The sequence below is a fragment of the Salmo salar genome, chromosome 09, assembly GCF_965601325.2.
Source record: "Salmo salar chromosome 09, fSalSal1, whole genome shotgun sequence".
Classification (NCBI taxonomy): domain Eukaryota; kingdom Metazoa; phylum Chordata; class Actinopteri; order Salmoniformes; family Salmonidae; genus Salmo; species Salmo salar.
This window is the reverse complement of record NC_138299.1, coordinates 11,702,501-11,721,169: the sequence shown is the minus strand read 5'-3', so window position 1 is coordinate 11,721,169 and position 18,669 is coordinate 11,702,501. Positions and strand designations below refer to the sequence as shown.

At 42.6% G+C, this 18,669-nt stretch overlaps 1 protein-coding gene across 1 annotated transcript; it reads left to right on the top strand.

The window, feature by feature from the left end:
- The first annotated feature begins 864 nt into the window (after positions 1-864).
- On the top strand, positions 865-12,549 carry cmpk2 (cytidine monophosphate (UMP-CMP) kinase 2, mitochondrial). Its single transcript, NM_001123619.1, is given in 5 exon segments — positions 865-1,539; positions 8,735-8,849; positions 9,058-9,259; positions 9,996-10,229; positions 11,717-12,549. Coding segments are annotated over 5 exon segments (1,260 nt in total). The 5' UTR covers positions 865-951; the 3' UTR covers positions 11,838-12,549.
- The last annotated feature ends 6,120 nt before the right edge of the window (positions 12,550-18,669 follow it).

Below are 18,669 nucleotides of genomic sequence, written 5' to 3'. Positions count from 1 at the left end.
ACTTGTTTTTCCTGAGAATAATGTGGATTGTTTGTTTATTATGGGTGCATTATGATATAGTGACAATCACCAGGTAACGTTGGTCAGCCTACCATATTTATTTTAACACAGAAATGAAAATGAAAACCATCATACCATACGTTTGGATCAACTTTTCTCTGATCATGCTGCCATTGCTGCCAATACTGACACTTGGGTGCACGACTTAGTAGAGAACAATATTACTAGTCTTCAGCTGTCCTGTCCTGTTGAAACTTGTGATGCATGGCTAACTTGACTCCGCAATAAATGAAGCGTCTCCTGGCGTTGTAATGTAACTGATCTTCAAAACGTCACCTGGGCAGTTGAATAGGCCTCCCACAAAAACGGGTTAAATCCACGCCATTTCAACCAAACAATTAAATGTGATCATGTTGAATCAACGTGGATAACTGATTGAATTGAAAAGTGCTTTGAACCTAAATCCAATGTCATTGTCATTTTTAATTCACCTTTGTTGACGACTCAACCAAATGTAGGCTAAATCAAAACTAGACGTTGACTGCTCAGTGGGCTACCTACTGTATGAGTGTGGTGCACTCGGCTAAAAACAGCGCTCTAAAAACTTGAAAATAAAATTAATGTATTTATTCAAATGCAGTCCTATTACATGCCTACATACGTAAGTGCTTATAATAAAAAGCCTGCGCTTTGAATAGGCCTTCATAATAATAGCGCTAAGCAAATTAGCTGACTCATTTGTGTAATTTAGGTGAGGCCATGGGACAGTAGGTAACAGCCATATTATGATAGGCACACCTTACCACTTTCGTTTTTGGTATTATGTGTCAAGTGGCTCAAGTTTCGGTTTGCTTGTCAAGCGCCATAAGTTTCGTTTCCCCCTCAGTTTCCCAAATCAGGTGTGAGTTGTGATTCAGCTGAAAGTGCATTTTGTTCGTGGTTTGATTCAAGATGGCAAGACGCATGATGTCCCGGTTTGGCCAGTGGTCTTCTTATGTTTTTGCAGTGGACTTCGATACGAATTCTGACCCAATCTACTTCGCCCTAGCAAGCAAGCATAGCGAGCAGCCACAAGTGTTCAGAAATGTCCTCGCTGATGAAACATGCTACTCGCTCCATGTCCAGAGCGATGACAAAATTGAAAGAGCAAAGTTTTATGGAGGACTGAAAAACAAACTTTCAAAAGAGTTACCTCCAGAATGTACGATTTTGGAAATGTTCACATTTCAGCCTAATGTCAAAGATTCTGTCATCAAAGGATATTTTATAAAAGACGCATCTAAGTCCTCAGCGACTGAACGAGTATTAGGCGAGTTGCTTCGCAATGACCCAGTCTATGTATGCTCCTACTTGTGCGGGGGAGAGGACAGACAGTGGTCGCAACACCTGTGGTCCAATACAGAAGACGGTTGGGTGGAGGTGTTGGAAAAATACTGCGTGGTACCTGCTGAAAAGCCAGAGCATCATCCTTCAACTCTCAACATCATAAACTATGACGTGTTCTACAGTTTTGAGGATGCCTACAAAGTTCTGCAACAGGTTTGAATAGTGACACTTTTAAGTTTCAAATCAGTTGACACATGTTGCCGTGTATTTGTGCAGTTGTCATTGTGTGTATAGAGCTGGCCAGTTTGTAATCCTAAAACCCTCGAAATTAGTTACATCTGGTTTGCATAGGATTGTGGGTAGTGATGCACCAATATGACATTTTTGGCCGATACTGATATCCGATATTTTCCTTGTAAAAAAAAGATACCAATAACCGATATTTAACATTTTAGCGCTTTTTAAGCATTCTAGTACAGTTAAATAGTTAACACACACACATGGACGCAGTGGTCTAAGGCACTGCATCTCAGTGCAAGAGGCATCACTACAGTCCCTGGTTCGAATCCAGGCTGTATCACATCCGGCCGTGATTGGGAGTCCCATAGGGCGGCGCACAATTGGCCTAGCGTCGTCCGGGTTTGGCCGGGGTAGGCCGTCATTGCAAATAAAAATGTGTTCTTAACTGACTTGCATAGTTAAATAAAGGTTACACACACACACACCACACTGACCAAAAATATATTTTGTTGGCATTTACATATGTCCCCATTACCAGTAAAACATAATCAAAACCTATTTCTTTCACTTACTTGCTGTGCTGTTTCATTGTTCATTTGTTCAGTCGTTTCATTCTCAACCAGGATTTCTATGGGACGCCGTTTGGGTCTTTGCTAAGGAATCCCGTTTGGGTCTTTGCGTGTCAAAAAAGAAAACAATGACCAGGAGATAACACTATTTGACGTGTCAAATAAGCTTGTTGACCAATCAGGACCTGAATATGACTGCACGTCACATAATAGTTATTACACATTGATTACACTATCACTTGTATTTCATGTCACAACGATTCATCGATACGTATGCTATGATGCTGGTAAAGTTGTTTCGCGCACCTACAGTGCTGTTTCAGTAGCTATAGTTAGCTAGCTAACTGTATAGCTAGGTGTCATCATCTAAAATAACCCTAATTTATAAGACAGTTTGTATTTGATTGATGGTGGTCAGACCCATCTATGTGAAGCTAGCCACAATAAGGATTAGCCACAATAGTGGACTTAACGGTTAGTCTTCAAAAAAAGTATGGCATAATTCTACTATTTGTATTCAATTGCATCGCTGTCAATGACATACTTTTATTTTGAAGGCAAACCGCAAATTCCACTATTGTGCCTAATCCTTATTGTGGCTAGCTTCACAACACATAACCATTGAACTTCAGTTCATGCAAATAAATAGCTAGCCAGCTACTTAACCCTGTTTCCCAAAGCTAATGTTATGAGCAGCCAGCTAGCTTCATCTGGCTAGTGAGTCTCGACCGGACTGGGTTATGTGTTGTGAAGCTAGCCACAATAAGGATTAGGCACAATAGTGGAATTTGCGGTTTGTCTTCAAAATAAAAGTATGTCATCGACAGTGATGCAAATGAATACAAATAGTGGAATTATGCCTCACTTTTATTTTGAAGGCTAACTGCAAAGTCCACTATTGTGACTAATCCTTATTGTGGCTAGCTTCACATAGATGGGTCCAACCACCATCAATCACATACAGTGAGGGAAAAAAGTATTTGATCCCCTGCTGATTTTGTACGTTTGCCCACTGACAAAGAAATGATCAGTCTATAATTTTAATGGTAGGTTTATTTGAACAGTGAGAGACAGAAGAACAACAAAAAAATCCTGAAAAACGCATGTCAAAAATTTTAAAAATGTATTTGCATTTTAATCAGGGAAATAAGTATTTGACCCCTCTGCAAAACATGACTTAGTACTTGCTGGCAAAATCCTTGTTGGCAACCACAGAGGTCAGACGTTTCTTGTAGTTGACCACCAGGTTTGCACACATTTCAGGAGGGATTTTGTCCCACTCCTCTTTGCAGATCTTCTCCAAGTCATTAAGGTTTCGAGGCTGACGTTTGGCAACTCGAACCTTCAGCTCCCTCCACAGATTTTCTATGGGATTAAGGTCTGGAGACTGGCTAAGCCACTCTGGGATCTTAATGTTCTTCTTCTTGAGCCACTCCTTTGTTGCCTTGGCTGTGTGTTTTGGGTCATTGTCATGCTGGAATACCCAGCCCTGGCTGAGGGAAGGAGGTTCTCACTCAAGATTTGACGGTACATGGCCCCGTCCATCGTCCCTTTGATGCGGTGAAGTTGTCCTGTCCCCTTAGCAGAAAAACACCCCCAAAGCATAATGTTTCCACCTCCATGTTTGATGGTGGGGATGGTGTTGTTGGGGTCATAGGCAGCATGCCTCCTCTTCCAAACACGGCGAGTTGAGTTGATGCCAAAGAGCTCCATTTTGGTTTCATCTGACCACAGCACTTTCACCCAGTTGTTCTCTGAATCATTCAGATGTTCATTGGAAAACTTCAGACGGGCATGTATATGTGCTTTCTTGAGCAGGGGGACCTTGCGGGCGCTGCAGGATTTCAGTCCTTCACGGCGTAGTGTGTTACCAATTGTTTTTTTGGTGACTATAGTCCCAGCTGCCTTGAGATCATTGACAAGATCCTCCCGTGTAGTTCTGGGCTGATTACTCACCGTTCTTATGATCATTGCAACTCCACGAGGTGAGATCTTGCATGGAGCCCCAGGCCGAGGGAGATGGACAGTTCTTTTGTGTTTCTTCCATTTGCGAATAATCGCACCAACTGTTGTCACCTTCTCACCAAGCTGCTTGGCGATGGTCTTGTAGCCCATTCCAGCCTTGTGTAGGTCTACAATCTTGTCCCTGACATCCTTGGGGAGCTCTTTGGTCTTGGCCATGGTGGAGAGTTTGGAATCTGATTGATTGATTGATTGATTGCTTCTGTGGACAGGTGTCTTTTATCCAGGTAACAAACTGAGATTAGGAGCACTCCCTTTAAGAGTGTGCTCCTAATCTCAGCTTGTTACCTGAATAAAAGACACCTGGGAGCCAGAAATCTTTCTGGTTGAGAGGGGGTCAAATACTTATTTCCCTCGTTAAAATGCAAATCAATTTATAACATTTTTGACATGCGTTTTTCTGGATTTTTGTTGTTGTAATTCTGTCTCTCACTGTTCAAATAAACCTACCATTAAAATTATAGACTGATCATTTCTTTGTCAGTGGGCAAACATATAAAATCAGCAGGGGATCAAATACTTTTTTCCCTCATTGTAAGAACTGTCTCATAAATTAGGGTTATTTTAGATGATGATGTCAAGGCTTTGGGTAACTGGTGAAAAGGAGTCAGGCACAGGAGAGTTGAGAAGCGTGGACAAGGTATTTAATACACGGAAAAACACCAGTATAGAAACAATACAACGGTGCGTGAAATATACCGGTACCACGAATAAACGGGCGTAAATACAAAACCCGGCAACAAAATACCAGCTGTCAGATACAGCCATCAACATAGAACAAACACGCACACAAACCAGGTGTGTAAAAACCAAAGACAAAACAAATGGAAAATGAAAAGTGGATTGGTGATGGCTAGAAGGCCAGTGATGTCAATCGCCGAACGCCGCTCGAACAAGGAGAGGGACTGACTCCGGCGGAAGTCGTGACAGATGACACCTAGCTATATAGTTAGCTAGCTATAGCTACTGAAACAGATTATGTTGTGTTATTTGACACGTCAAATAGTGTTATTTCATGTGTATCTTTTTTAACACGCAAAGACCCAAACTGCGTTCCATAGAAATCCTCTTTGAGAAGGAAACGACTGAACAAATGAACAATGAAACAGCACAGGAAGTAAGTCAAAGAAATGGGTTTTGATTATGTTTTACTGGTAATGGGGACATACGTAAATGCTAACAAAATAACTTTTTGGTCAGTGTGGTGTGTGTGTGTGTGTGTGTGTGTGTGTGTGTTTGTGTGTGTGTGTGTGTGTGTGTGTGTGTGTGTGTGTAACCTTTATTTAACTAAGCAAGTCAGTTAAGAACAAATTCTTATTTACAATGACGGCCCGGACGATGCTGGGCCAATTGTGCGCCGCCCTATGGGACTCCCAATTACTGCCGGATGTGATACAGCCTGGATTCAAACCAGGGACTGTAGTGACGCCTCTTGCACTGAGATGCAGTGCCTTAGACAGCTGCGTCCATGTGTGCGTGTTAACTATTTAACTGTACTAGAATGCAAAATGTTTTAATATTGGTTATCGGTATCGGTTTTTTTTGCAAGGAAAATATCGGATATCAGTATCGGCCAAAAGTTTAATGTCGGTGCATAACTAGTTACACTAGCAGCACAGTTACAGTCACTAACACGCTACTATGAAAACAGTCTTAACTAGCTCTGCTAGTTTGAGTAAAATAGTCAGAGTGAGGTTTTCTCTCATTTGTGTCTGGAGGTAACTAACAAGCTAGCCAACTTTAGCCAGTTAGCTTTGGTGCTTGACTGCTGTTGTGAGGTCAGAATGCTCGGATCAACCCTACTCCTCGACCAGAGTCCAATGTGTGCTCTGAAGGCTCCAAGAGCGAAATGCTCTGAAGTTATGAACTGACAATCTGACAACACTCTGAATTTACAAACAGCCCAGACAGGGCCGGCACTGGACGTTCTGCCGCACTAGACGAGACAAAAAACTGCAGCCCCCTTCTTATCCCAGCCCAACTTTATTCTCAGCTAAAAGTCTCAGGAACAGAACATAATAGCAGTCCAATTCATAGGCTTATGCTGCAAATTTAAACACATTTTTAAGACATCTGGTTAATAGGCTATATAATCAGTTAAATGTCAATAACATAGCCTAATATAGATTACATTGATAAAATCACCAATAACTCTATTAAATTCATTTTTTATATGTCTTTGTGTGTTGATTGGGGAAAAACAGCTTGCAATCAAGAGAAAATGTTTTGCTGAAAAAGTCTTTAAAGAAAGTTGGATAGTGAAAATAGGGATGAATGGGGAAGAATGGACAGAGAAATAGGCATTCTTATCATATTTTTACAATGTCAAACCAGAGTGTCTTGTTTGCAATGCTCTTTTCAAATAATGAATTCTTAGACATCCTTATGAATCTAAGCATGGCACTTTCAAAAGTTACCTTTCCACCCAGACAGAGGCTCTATCGATGCAGAAAAATTTAAGCTTCAACTGCTGGCTACTTGTCTATTGCATAATCCAACAACAGAAGTGCTTCCCTAAAAGCTTCCTGGGTTTAAACAAACATCTTCTCTTTTCAGAAAGTGAAAAGCTCAATTAATTAGGGACAGAATAGCAAAGTATTTTTTTTTTTTCTCCTCAAATATTATAGGCTGCAGCTCAGCCTCAGAATGTTATAGAGAATAATCAATATATCCCTTTTTGCATCGGAGTCACGTACTTCAAGGGCATTTTAAAACTTGTCTCTACCATAAGGCATCATCGAGTTAAGCATTGTTATGGAGCGCTTTATATAATCTGGATACTTTTTATGTATTTATTTCAAAATATAAAGCAAACAATAGATATCCTTTTTGCTCTTTTCTTTAACAAAGGGTATGGGATACCCTCACTCAATTCGATCCCTGGTTTTTAAGGATTGCATGTGACAGTATTGGAGGATTTGGCTATACCGACATCTATGAATATCATAACTGTGTCTGTTAAAAAGGTAGGCCTACCACTTGTTTTTTTTTAATAGAAAGATATAGGCTCCAATTATCTATGTAATTCTATGATTAGGCTCATAGAAAATGTTGGTGCGCGCATGCACATATAGGAGGTCCCTTGCCGGGAAGAAGGGGATTTTACTTTATCTGCAGTGGAGCGTTACAATGTTGCAATCACTATGCAGCCAGCTGCCTATAGTAGGAAACCGAGTTCCTTACCAATAATATGCCACCTGTTATCACACATGGTACGATCCCGCAATTGTTACAATTACAATAAAAAGAACACTTTTATTCAACGTATAGTTTAATATTCCTGTAGAACTGTAAAAAGACTGAGATCATTTGAGCGTTTGGAAACAAGTGCTTTCATAAATGCATGGCGGGCCTCGTTTCACTGGAGCAGTGTAAAATAAGCCCTGTGTCATTTGACCCAGGCTTAACTAATTTAGTTTATTTACATCTCGAATTTGATTGTCCAACATTAGTTTCAGCATTTATTTATTTCGTGGCCCGCCTAGAGTGGTCTCTTTTCTCTGCAGTGGTGCTGCATTGCAGTCAGCAATGTTTTCTCTCTGGTTATTCATTTATTAAATTCTACATTTAGTAATTGCCTAGTTAAATAAAGGTAAAACATATTTTTTTAAGTGCGCGCGTGTTAATCCAGAGATTCTTACCTTTGCCTCGATTCGGCAGTCTCGTCCAGATCATCATGGCCCTGGTGAGTGATGTGAAGCTTGAGCTATGCATTTGTAGTTCTGTATGATAGCCACATTAGCAGCTAATTAGCATTTCATTATTGTGTGGTAAATACAGGCGAATAAATTGATAAAAGTCACCATGTCTGAGGCCTCCAGAGTGGCGCAGCGGTCTAAGGCACTGCACCGCAGTACTGCCGCGTCACTACAGCCTGGGATCGAACCAAGGCAGTGTCACAACCAGCCGTCACTGGGAGTCCCATTGGGCGGCTCACAATTGGCCCAGCACCGTCCGGGTTAGGGAAGAGTTTGGCCAGGGGGGCTTTACCTGGCTCATCGAGCTCTAGCAACTTCTTGTGGCGGGCCGGGAGCCTGCAGGCTGACATCGGTTGTTAGTTTAACAGTGTATCCTCCGACACATTGGTGAGGCTGGCTTCCAGGTTAAGCGAGCGGGTTTTAAGAAGCGCGGCTTGGTGGGTCATGTTTCGGAGGAGGCATGACTCGACCCTCTCCTCTCACGAGCCCGTTGTGGAGTTCTAGCGATGAGACAAGATCATAATCACGAAAAAGGGGGGTAAAAATGTCACCTTGTCCGAGGGGGATTTACACGGTTATCAAAATGTCACGCCAGGGTAAGCCTACACGAAACACAGAGCTTATTTGAAGTGTTTCTAAAATCCACAATGGATAAAATGAATGGTGGAAAAACATTTGGAACCATTTCCGTGTTTGAGTATGGGTATTATGACTCATACTGTAGTAATCTATATAAGCCTAATATACCGTGTGCAGTCAGAGACAAAATAAAAACCAAGCAATGTCACACTCCAGTGGTGGACAAAGGAATAACATGATATTCAAACAGGCCAACTACAACTTTATCTCATCTCTATCTACTTTGCTCCTCATCTGTAGTGTGTTGACATCATCCCTGAGTCCAAGGCAGTGCTGGAGCTTGTGGACCAGCGACCCGAGTCTAAGGAGAAAACAGCCTTTCCTGTTATTGTCATAGAGGGATTGGATGCTACAGGTTAACACCATCACTACTTCACTATTGTCCTTGCCAATTCAATGTAGCCGATTGTATACGGCCAGGAGTTTTCCTTTCTGATCATGTCACATGGTCAGGAAAAACTCAGGTCATACAAAACTGAATGCTCTTTCAGTCAGTTACAATGCTTTCAAATTTTTCTATTTTTTTCCTTCTCTAATTTCTCTCTATTCCCACTACTGCTCAGGTAAAAGCACTCTGACTGAGTCTCTGACGGAGGCACTGGGGGCCACTCTCCTGAAATCCCCTCCGCAGTGTCTGTCCCCATGGAGGGCCCGCTTCGACACTGAGCCCCCCCTCATCCGTAGGGCCTTCTACGCCCTTGGGAATTACCTGACAGCAGGACAGATAGGCCAGGAGGCCAGACAAGCACCTGTCATTGTAGACAGGTAAGGGCAGGATGAAATAGCTTTGGTGTTGTAGCAAGTTTGATGAGTTGGGATATGTCATCCCTTCTGAATGTATGGCTTTGTCTGAAATCTGATTTTCCTACTTCTTACTAAAACTACATACCGTGTACTAACCATCAGTGGCTGTCGGTGCCGTTTAAGATGAGGGAGGATTACAGCATATTGGATGACTGTCATTCATATTCCATTCACCCAGCTCAATGTAACATCCATAAGTTTAGGCTGCTACATGATACTCAACTTTTCCCTATACCAATCATGAGGGGGCTGCAACCTAGCCTACGAATGAAAGCGTTTACAGTATGCTTACACCAGAGATCTGTATATAATGACGTGATGTACGACTCCGCCCTAACAATGGGAGTCGTTGTCCCAAAGACGGGAAGGCGGGCGACAAGCTTAGGTCCACAATAAATATCCCTATACTATAAAACGTTCTATTTTCACATACCCAATCAGCCTACTGTTTAGAACGCAAGTACGGGTATTCGGACACGGCCATTGTATGGTGCAAATTGTATGTGTAACTCAAACACATTCCCTTAGTAGACTATGCCACTTCAATGTCATAAAAGTGGAAAAGCACAGGAAAGGTTCCAATTTTCAACATAGCTGTGAATGAACCACCAAACAACACCAGTATACCAGACATAGTCTCCGGATCTTTGAGGCTCACAACATCCCACTATCTCCCTATACTCTCCATTCCTCCCAGGTACTGGCACAGCACAGCAGCCTACGCCATTGCCACGGCGGTGGGTGGTAAGCTGGGTAACCTGCCCCAGGCTGGCAGTGAGGTGTATGGCTGGCCAGGGGACCTCCTGAGGCCCAGCCTGGTGCTGATGCTCAGCCTCAGCTCACAGGAGAGGATGAGGAGACTACAGGTCAGAGGTCAGGACAAGACCATGGAGGAGGAGGAGCTGGAGGCCAACCACCTGTTCAGACAGAAGTAAGAATTCTTGTGCAGGGCCTGTGGTCTAGTGGGAGCACACCTGTCTCAAGCGCACATGTCGACCGCAGAGGCCGGGGTTTGATCTCTGTGTCCAACCTTCCTACAGTGTCTCCCCTTCATCTATCCCCCCTCTACTTTGACCAAAAGAGTAAGATGACTGAAATTCAGACGAAACTATACTTCAAGTTTATCACTGTATTAGAATGTGATACAGCTCACACTACTGAAGTGAGTAGATATATAGTAGTACATATTACATGTTCTACTCCAATATATTGACAGCACCTACTGTTTCGGTGTATGTATAAAGACGTGGGGAACGCACACACTTTACAGCGGTTTATTAACATACCTTACACACTGCTGAATTGAAGTGGTCAGATGAGCATCACTAACTGTGATCTGCACACACATACACACACACACACAGTCTTGTTTAACCAACCTTGGGGGTACATACAATCGATTCCCATTGAAAATCCTACTTTCCTGTACCTAACTTCTAATTCTAACCATAAACCCCATAGAATTAGACCTTTTCCTTGTGGGGCCCGACAAAATGTCCCCTGTTGGTCAAATTTTGGTTTATTTACTATTCTGGTCCCCACAAGTTTAGTTAAACATGTCCACACCCTATACACACACACACACACACACACACACACACACTACTGTACCTAATTGAGTGAGGACATCAGGTCCTACTCCGTCTTAGTCTGACCCATCAAACACTTAACAATCAATTACCATCCCGAGGGGAACCATCTGATGAGGAAAGAACAAGTGATTAGTTGCTGAGTTGGTGTGCTCCATTACGCACTGCTAGTAGTCAGACTGGTCGATGCCAACTTTCCTTCATTCTGCCCGCTGACATCCTGGGCTTTGTCCCAAATGGCACCCAATTCCCTACATAGTGCACGGCCTTTGACCTGGGCCCATTGGGCTCTGGTCAAAAGTAGTGCACCATGTAGGGAATAGGGTGCCATTTGGGATGAATGCTTTTCACATGGGCTCACCAGATATTCAACCAGCAGTCATTATCCTCGGGGAAGACGGCTGTTGATCACTGTTGACAGTCTGGACTCTGGCTCTCAGTCCATCACCTGTCCAAACCTCTGGCATGATGATTGTGTGCTGTCAGTTGTTGTTTTTTAATCTTCTAGACCATTGTTCTTACTATTGCTCAATGTCCACTATGGCCATATGTTTTCGTACTTATTGTGTGAAATATATTACGGTATATGGATGGACCAGGCAAAGGCATAGCAATTTGCAGTCTAAACTTGACATACAACTATCGAAAACCATTGTGATCATTATTTTATAGCTTTACTCATCCTTATTGCCCTTAGCTTTTTCCTGGTTAGTTCATGTGATCAGGAAAAGCAATTAATTTGGTATACCATCTCAAAAGTACTGCTGACCCAGATTTTAAGTGCTTTGTTAATTTGTGGAACGTAATTACTTATTCTCTTTGTCTGCAGAGTGGAGGAGGCTTACCAGCGGGTTGAGGGCCCTGCCTGCATCACTGTGGATGCCAGTCCTTCTCCAGACCAAGTGCTCCAACAAGTGCTACTTTTAATTAGGGAAAAATGCCACTTGTAAACAGCTCCTCTCCTCCTCTCCCAGTCTTTCCCCAGATGGCTGATATTCTGTTGTGGTCCACTAGGTGGTAGTAGAGTGCCATTGATTTGACAGAGGCAGGGCGAGTGAGAAGAGGGCAGGGTGTAGTGGAGGGTCTGGACTGTGGATAAGCCTCATATGGCAAAGGGCCAGTACTACACACTCACACACACAATCATGCATGCACACAGTAGCACACAGTCTCTCTCCTTCACACACACACACACACACACACACACACACACACACACACACACACACACACACACACACACACACACACACACACACACAGATAGAGCCAAGACCCCGACCAGTGCATGTCACAACATGTCCTATTCTGTATGACTGCCATCAGTGAGATGAGGAGAAACGTTATTATGAATGCCATTGTGTTCTGTCAGTAGTGATACTTAGGGATATGCAGCCAGACAGCCCGCGGTGACAACCATTTTTTATTAGGCCTGAGATTCAGGAAATGAAAGGCAGGGTTTGTATATTCATCAGTCACTTCTATTTCATTGAAACGTATGGGCCAGCAGCTAACTCTACATTTTCCTTTTGAAGTAGCTATATGGACCCAGGGATTCAAACGCACACACAGAGCAATATGATACATTTCACATTACAATAACACTGCTCAATTGTTTGAGTACTATTTCAAATTAAAGGAAACATGTTAAATATACCAGAAGTCTGGCTCTGAACTGTTCTTGTCCGAGTGTCTTATATAAGGAATATTATACAGTGCGATGTCAGGAGGGTTTTCTTTATGCACAGGTACTCTGATGCTTTCAACTACAGTGTAAGTGAGTGAGATGTGCATTTGAAAAGCACACCTCACCTCTGTGACAGATGCCATGTATTGTGCCACTGAAAATAACTGCGTATGAGGCAGTGAAAGCGGCGCACATGATGTGCTTATGAAAATGCAAACTGTGCACTCATGCACATACACCCATGTGCACACACATGTGCACAAAACATACGCACACAAACCCTCTCTCTCTCTCTCTCTCCCTCTTCGCTCTCTGTATCTCTCCCAACCCCTCTATCACCAATGCACACACACACACACCCGCACTTAAACATATACAGTAGCTCATTTATATTGTAGGAAGCTGTATTTGGCCAGTGATGGGAAGAATAATTAGAGGTTTTAGTTAATATGATCTTGACAAGACTGTGGGCCGGAGAAGACAGAGTGACCTCTCTCTCTTTTGCAGTGATGCATCAGCAGAGGCAACCTCTTCTTCCAATTACTGCGTTCGGTGTTTTCAATGGCTGGAGAGATGCTATCATTTTGAATAGTAACATCCAGAATTATTTTGTGACATATATTCCTGGGAATGATATAATGTTTGTTGAAATTATTCAGGTAAGGCAAGTCTGTGCAGTATAGTCCAACACAATTGGTGTTACAAGGAGTGAAAATTGCATTGCATTTTGGGTTAAAACCTGAGGTACTGAGATGTATCAGCCTCCAGACATTTTATATGTTACTAGGGCGTTAGTCCGGGGCAGTTTCCAATTGTTTACTGTAAGTCTGACTAAAAATGTATTGAATTTAAGCAGTTACTCAGAGAAAAAGCTCTGCTCATGTTTATGGATATTCCTTTTAAATCTAAAATGTACAACTGAGTAACACAGCTTCTGTCTCAAGAGTACACTAAAGTTCTGTAGTGGGAAAGCAGATTGACTGGAGCCAGTAATGCCACAGGCCAATCTACTTTGGCATCACGTGTCATAGGCTCAATGCAGAACTGTATAGTTATGTGGTAGTAGCATGATGTCTAACATATTTCTTAGATGTTGGTTAATTTCTTGTCACTCTTGGCTGCAGAACGCTCAAGAGTGATGTTACTGAATGTTCTACCCCGAGGCTTAATGAAGTCCTAAACATTGTACGTTACATCCAAACAAGATGACGCTATCACACAAAGATCCAACTTTTGTTTTCGAAAAAAGTTAATAACCAAATTCAAGGGAACATTTCAGTCCATAAACGTACACTTTCAGAAATATAGGTTTAGTTTTGTTCCAAAAGGGGTTCAACCGCTTGTCATTAGCGTGGTACCCTGTAAGGTCCTTCTTTTTACTTTTAGTGATAGGTACATAATTGTATCCCAGTTCATACCTCAGATAGTACCTTTCTCCACAGGTACAAAAGCATCATTTTTGCTTTTATATAGTACCACCACAGTAACAAAGCCATTTGTTCCTTGTAAGTGGCAAACATGTACCATGGACCACTTAAACTGGTACAACACTGCTTACTCCTCCCGTTTCCAGGAATTTCCCAACTAGGATTTTGCAAAACAACCCTAACAACCCTAACTAGTTCTCTGCTGCCAATGACTGGAACGAATTGCAAAAATCACTGAAGTTGGAGACTTCATATAAGCCACCCTGTCTAACTTCAAGCATCAGAGCAGCTTTCCGATCGCAGCAGCTGTACATAGCCCATCTGTAAATAGCCCATCCAACCAACTACCTACCTCATCCCATGTTTGTTTTTCTGCTCTTTTGCACACCAGTATTTCTACTTGCACATCCTCATCTGTACATCTATCACTCCAGTGTTAATTGCTAAATTGTAATTACTTCGCCACTATGGCCTATTTATTGCCTTACCCCCTTACTTAATTTGCACACACTGTATACAGATGTTTCTATTGTGTTATTGACTGTACGTTTGTTTATGTGTAACTCTGTGTTGTTGTTTTTGTCGCACTGCTTTGCTTTATCTTGGCCAGGTCGCAGTTGTAAATGAGAACTTGTTCTCAACTGGCCTACCTGGTTAAATAAAGGTGAAATAAAAAATAAAAAAAACCCTAACTGCAAGTCACATTATGCTGGCTTGCTAAGTGATTTGTAATTCCTATTGGAATACAGCCAGAGTTAGGATGTCCAACAGTTGGAATTTTTGATCAACCGCAACCTGTATTCATAATGACTGTCAGGGTTAGAAACATTGTGTGGAGACTACCTAAGCCATTTAAACTGGAACAACCATTTCCATAATGTGTGCAAAAAAATCGAACTAACTAATTGGATTTGTTTAGAAAAACTTGTTTTCTATCTTTGTGTAGTATAAGATTAATCAACCAATCAATGTAGGTCTACATGCAAAAACACATTTAAAAACAACAACAACAAAAAATCTGCCTGTTAGAGGATACTGGGAAATATGATAATGATAATAATTATGGTACAAATTTGCCTTTTTAGGGTACCACCCCAGTGATAAAGCCATTCGTTTTAGGTGACAAAAATGAATAATTGTTGAAATTAAGGGTATTGAGGGTACACAAAATACATTTGGACCCTGGGAAACAGAAATATACCTTCACATTGTACCCCTTTTTTTGAGAGTGAGAGTGTGATGATTGTACCTACAGACGTGGATGTCGATTAAGGAAAGCCACCCGCACCTCTCTGATTCAGAGGGGTTGGGTTAAATGCGGAAGACACATTTCAGTTGAATGCATTCAGTAGGACAACTGACTAGGTATCCACCTTCCCTTTCCTTTCCCTTACAGTATATATTCAAAATATGGAGTACAAAAACGTAGGATTATTCTCTTTATCCACACATGTACCCTAAAAGATAGTACCATGTGAGTTCATTACGTGTACCTCTGAATGCACTTTGTGTATTGTGATTATTTTGTACCCCAGGGAACACCGTACCCTCACTTTCAAGAGTGTAGCACACTGAAGGTTCAAGAAAAAAGTCAAACCCAGTGCCCTTCTGGATAAAGGAAGGAGAGGTCTGTCTGAGAAGAACAGGTATAGTCCAGCATGGGGACCCTTTCCACTACACTACTCCCTTCAATATTTCATCAGCACAACAGAGACCCAGCCGTAGAAAAACCTCCATCAAATAATGAAAGATCCAGGCGGGACGCAGCAGCAAAGCAACCCTGGTCCCATTCTAAGTAATAGATCAAATGAAAGCTGTCCCTCAGAACATGAATAATGAGCATGGTGTGGAGAGGAGGGATGGGGACCGTGATGTGAGGGGAGTGGGAGGGCATGGGGTTGGGGATGGTAGTAGGGGAGGGAGAGGGGGGAGTCTGGTGCCCTGGCATGGACCCTTCCACTGGGCTTGGCTGCCAGATATAGCAGTATGGAGACTGACTCGTTTGGTGGTGGTAAGGCCGAGTTGGCCCATGCAGACAGGCAGGGATGGGTTCTGTCTGTCTGGGTAAGGGGAGGCTGGGACAAAGGGGGGGGGGGGGGGGGGGGGTATTCCTTGGGCCCCATCATGGCCCTTCAGTGGCTGCACAATCCTTCAGCCCTCCTCAGAATCCTCCAGCTGGCCGGTAGGCCCTGCCTCCCCCTTCCTCCTTCGCTCTGCCCTCTAGACACAGTGGGAGGGTGGCAGCAGCCGCCACTGGCCCAGCACCATCATCATCTCGGTGGAGGATTAGTGGGGGAGAAACTTCAGTTTTCCATCTGGAGAAGACAACAGTGAGGAACGGGTTTAATTTGATCAAGGGACAGTGTTTTGACATTGATGTATACAGGAGATAGAAGGATTAAAATAAGTGTGTCTTGATATTGTACTGTAAATGACAGAATTATCTTGATTTTCTAGATTCTGGTCATACTTTACATTCATAGACTCTTTATGACATTGTACTAACACTGTAGATAGTCAATATTAAGGGTAATATTCAGTGAACTGTCCTTTTCAAATCAAATCAAATTGTATTTGTCACATGCGCCGAATACAACAGGTACAGTGAAATGCTTACTTACAAGCCCTTAACCAACAATACAGTTTTAAGAAAAATAAGTGTTAATTAAGAAAGTATTTACTAAAATAAACAGAAGTAAATTTTTTTTAAAATAAAATAGAAAAGAAGAAAATAGAAAAATAACAAATAATTGAAGAGCAATAAACAAAGAGTAGCAGCAGTGTAAAAATGTGTGTGTGTGTGTGTGTGTGTGTGTGTGTGTGTGTGTGTGGGGGGGGGGGGGGTAGCCATTTGATTAGCTGTTCAGGAGTCTTATGGCTTGGGGGTAGAAGCTGTTAAGAAGCCTTTTGGACCTAGACTTGGCGCTCCGGTACTGCTTGCCTTGCGGTGGCAGAGAGAACAGTCTATGACTAGGGTGGTTGGAGTCTTTGGCAATTTTTGGGGCCTTCCTCTGACACCGCTTGGTATAGAGGTCCTGGATGGCAGGAAGCTTGGCCCCGGTGATGTACTGGGCCGTACGCACTACCTTCTGTAGTGCCTTGAGGTTGGAGGCCGAGCAGTTGCCATACAATGCAGTGATGCAACCAGTCAGGACGTTCTCGATGGTGCAGCTATAGAACGTTTTGAGGATCTGAGGGCCCATGCCAAATCTTTACAGTCTCCTAAGGGGGAATAGGCTTTGTCGTGCCCTCTTCACGACTGTCTTGGTGTGTTTGGACCATGATAGTTCATTGATGATGTGGACACCAAGGAACTTGAAGCTCTCAACCTGCTCCACTAGAGCCCCGTCGATGAGAATGAGGGCTTGCTCGGTCCTCCTTTTCCCATACTCATTGAAAGCGGCAGCTCTACCCTTTACCTCAGTGAGGATGTTAACTGTAATCCATGGCTTCTAGTTGGGGTATGTACGTACGGTCACTGTGGGGACGACGTCATCGATGAACATATTGATGAAGCCAGTGACTGAGGCAGCTGTTCTATCTTGCCGATGCACTGAAAACCCAGCCAGCTGTATGTTATCCATGTCGTCGTTCAGCTCGACTCAGTGAAACATAAGATATTACAGTTTTTATTGTCCCGTTGGTAGGATAGTCTTGATCGGAGCTCATCCATTTTATTATCCAATGACTGCCTGTTGGCTAGTAGGACTGATGGTAAAGGTGGATTACGTAGTCGCCGTCAGATCCTTACATGGCACCCTGACCTATGTCCCCGATATATCCGTCACTTCTTCATGCGAACGACAGGGATTTGGGCCTTGTCGGGTGTCTGAAGTAAATCCTTCTCGTCCGACTCGTTATAGAAAAAATCTTTGTCCAGTATGAGGTGAGTAATCGCTGTCCTGATATCCAGAAGCTCTTTTCGGTCATAAGAGACCGTGGCCGAAACGTCATGTACAAAATAAGTTACAAATAATGTGAAAAAACACACACAATAGCACAATTGTTTAGGAGCCCGTAAAACGGTAGCCAACTCCTCCGGCGCCATCTCTGTTTTATGGGAATATTCTTACAATACGGACTCTTTATGACATTGTACTAACACTGTAGATAGTCATTTTAGTGTGATATTCAGTGAACTGTCCTTTTTAGGGGAATATTCAGTGGACTTTACAATACAGACTCTTTATGACACTGTAGATAGTTTTTAGGGACATCTTCTGTGAACTTCTTTTCATTCATCAACATTTGGATATCTTTCAATTTAAAAAGCAAATTTGATATTTCTGAATGCATAATTCATCACTTTACTTAAAGCTCTGTGTACATATCATTTCTCAGGTAGAGGGTTGGTGCATAGATAAATACCAATCTCATTTCCAGACGTAGTCTAGTCTAGTTTTGATATTTTGGGGGGATGGATGATGCGGGGTGATGGAATGAAACCTCCCCGGTTGGCTTCCCTGGCGGCTGTCAGAGAGGCTACACCAGGCATTGTTAAATATTTAAACACGCTGTGAGATCTCATTAAAAGCTGCACAACGGCCCACTTTAAGCCCTACACACACAGCGTTCCCTCACACACACACATATACATGCATCCTAGTGCCTAGTTAAATAAAGGTTAAATAAAAATATATAAAAAAATATATAGACATGCACACACGG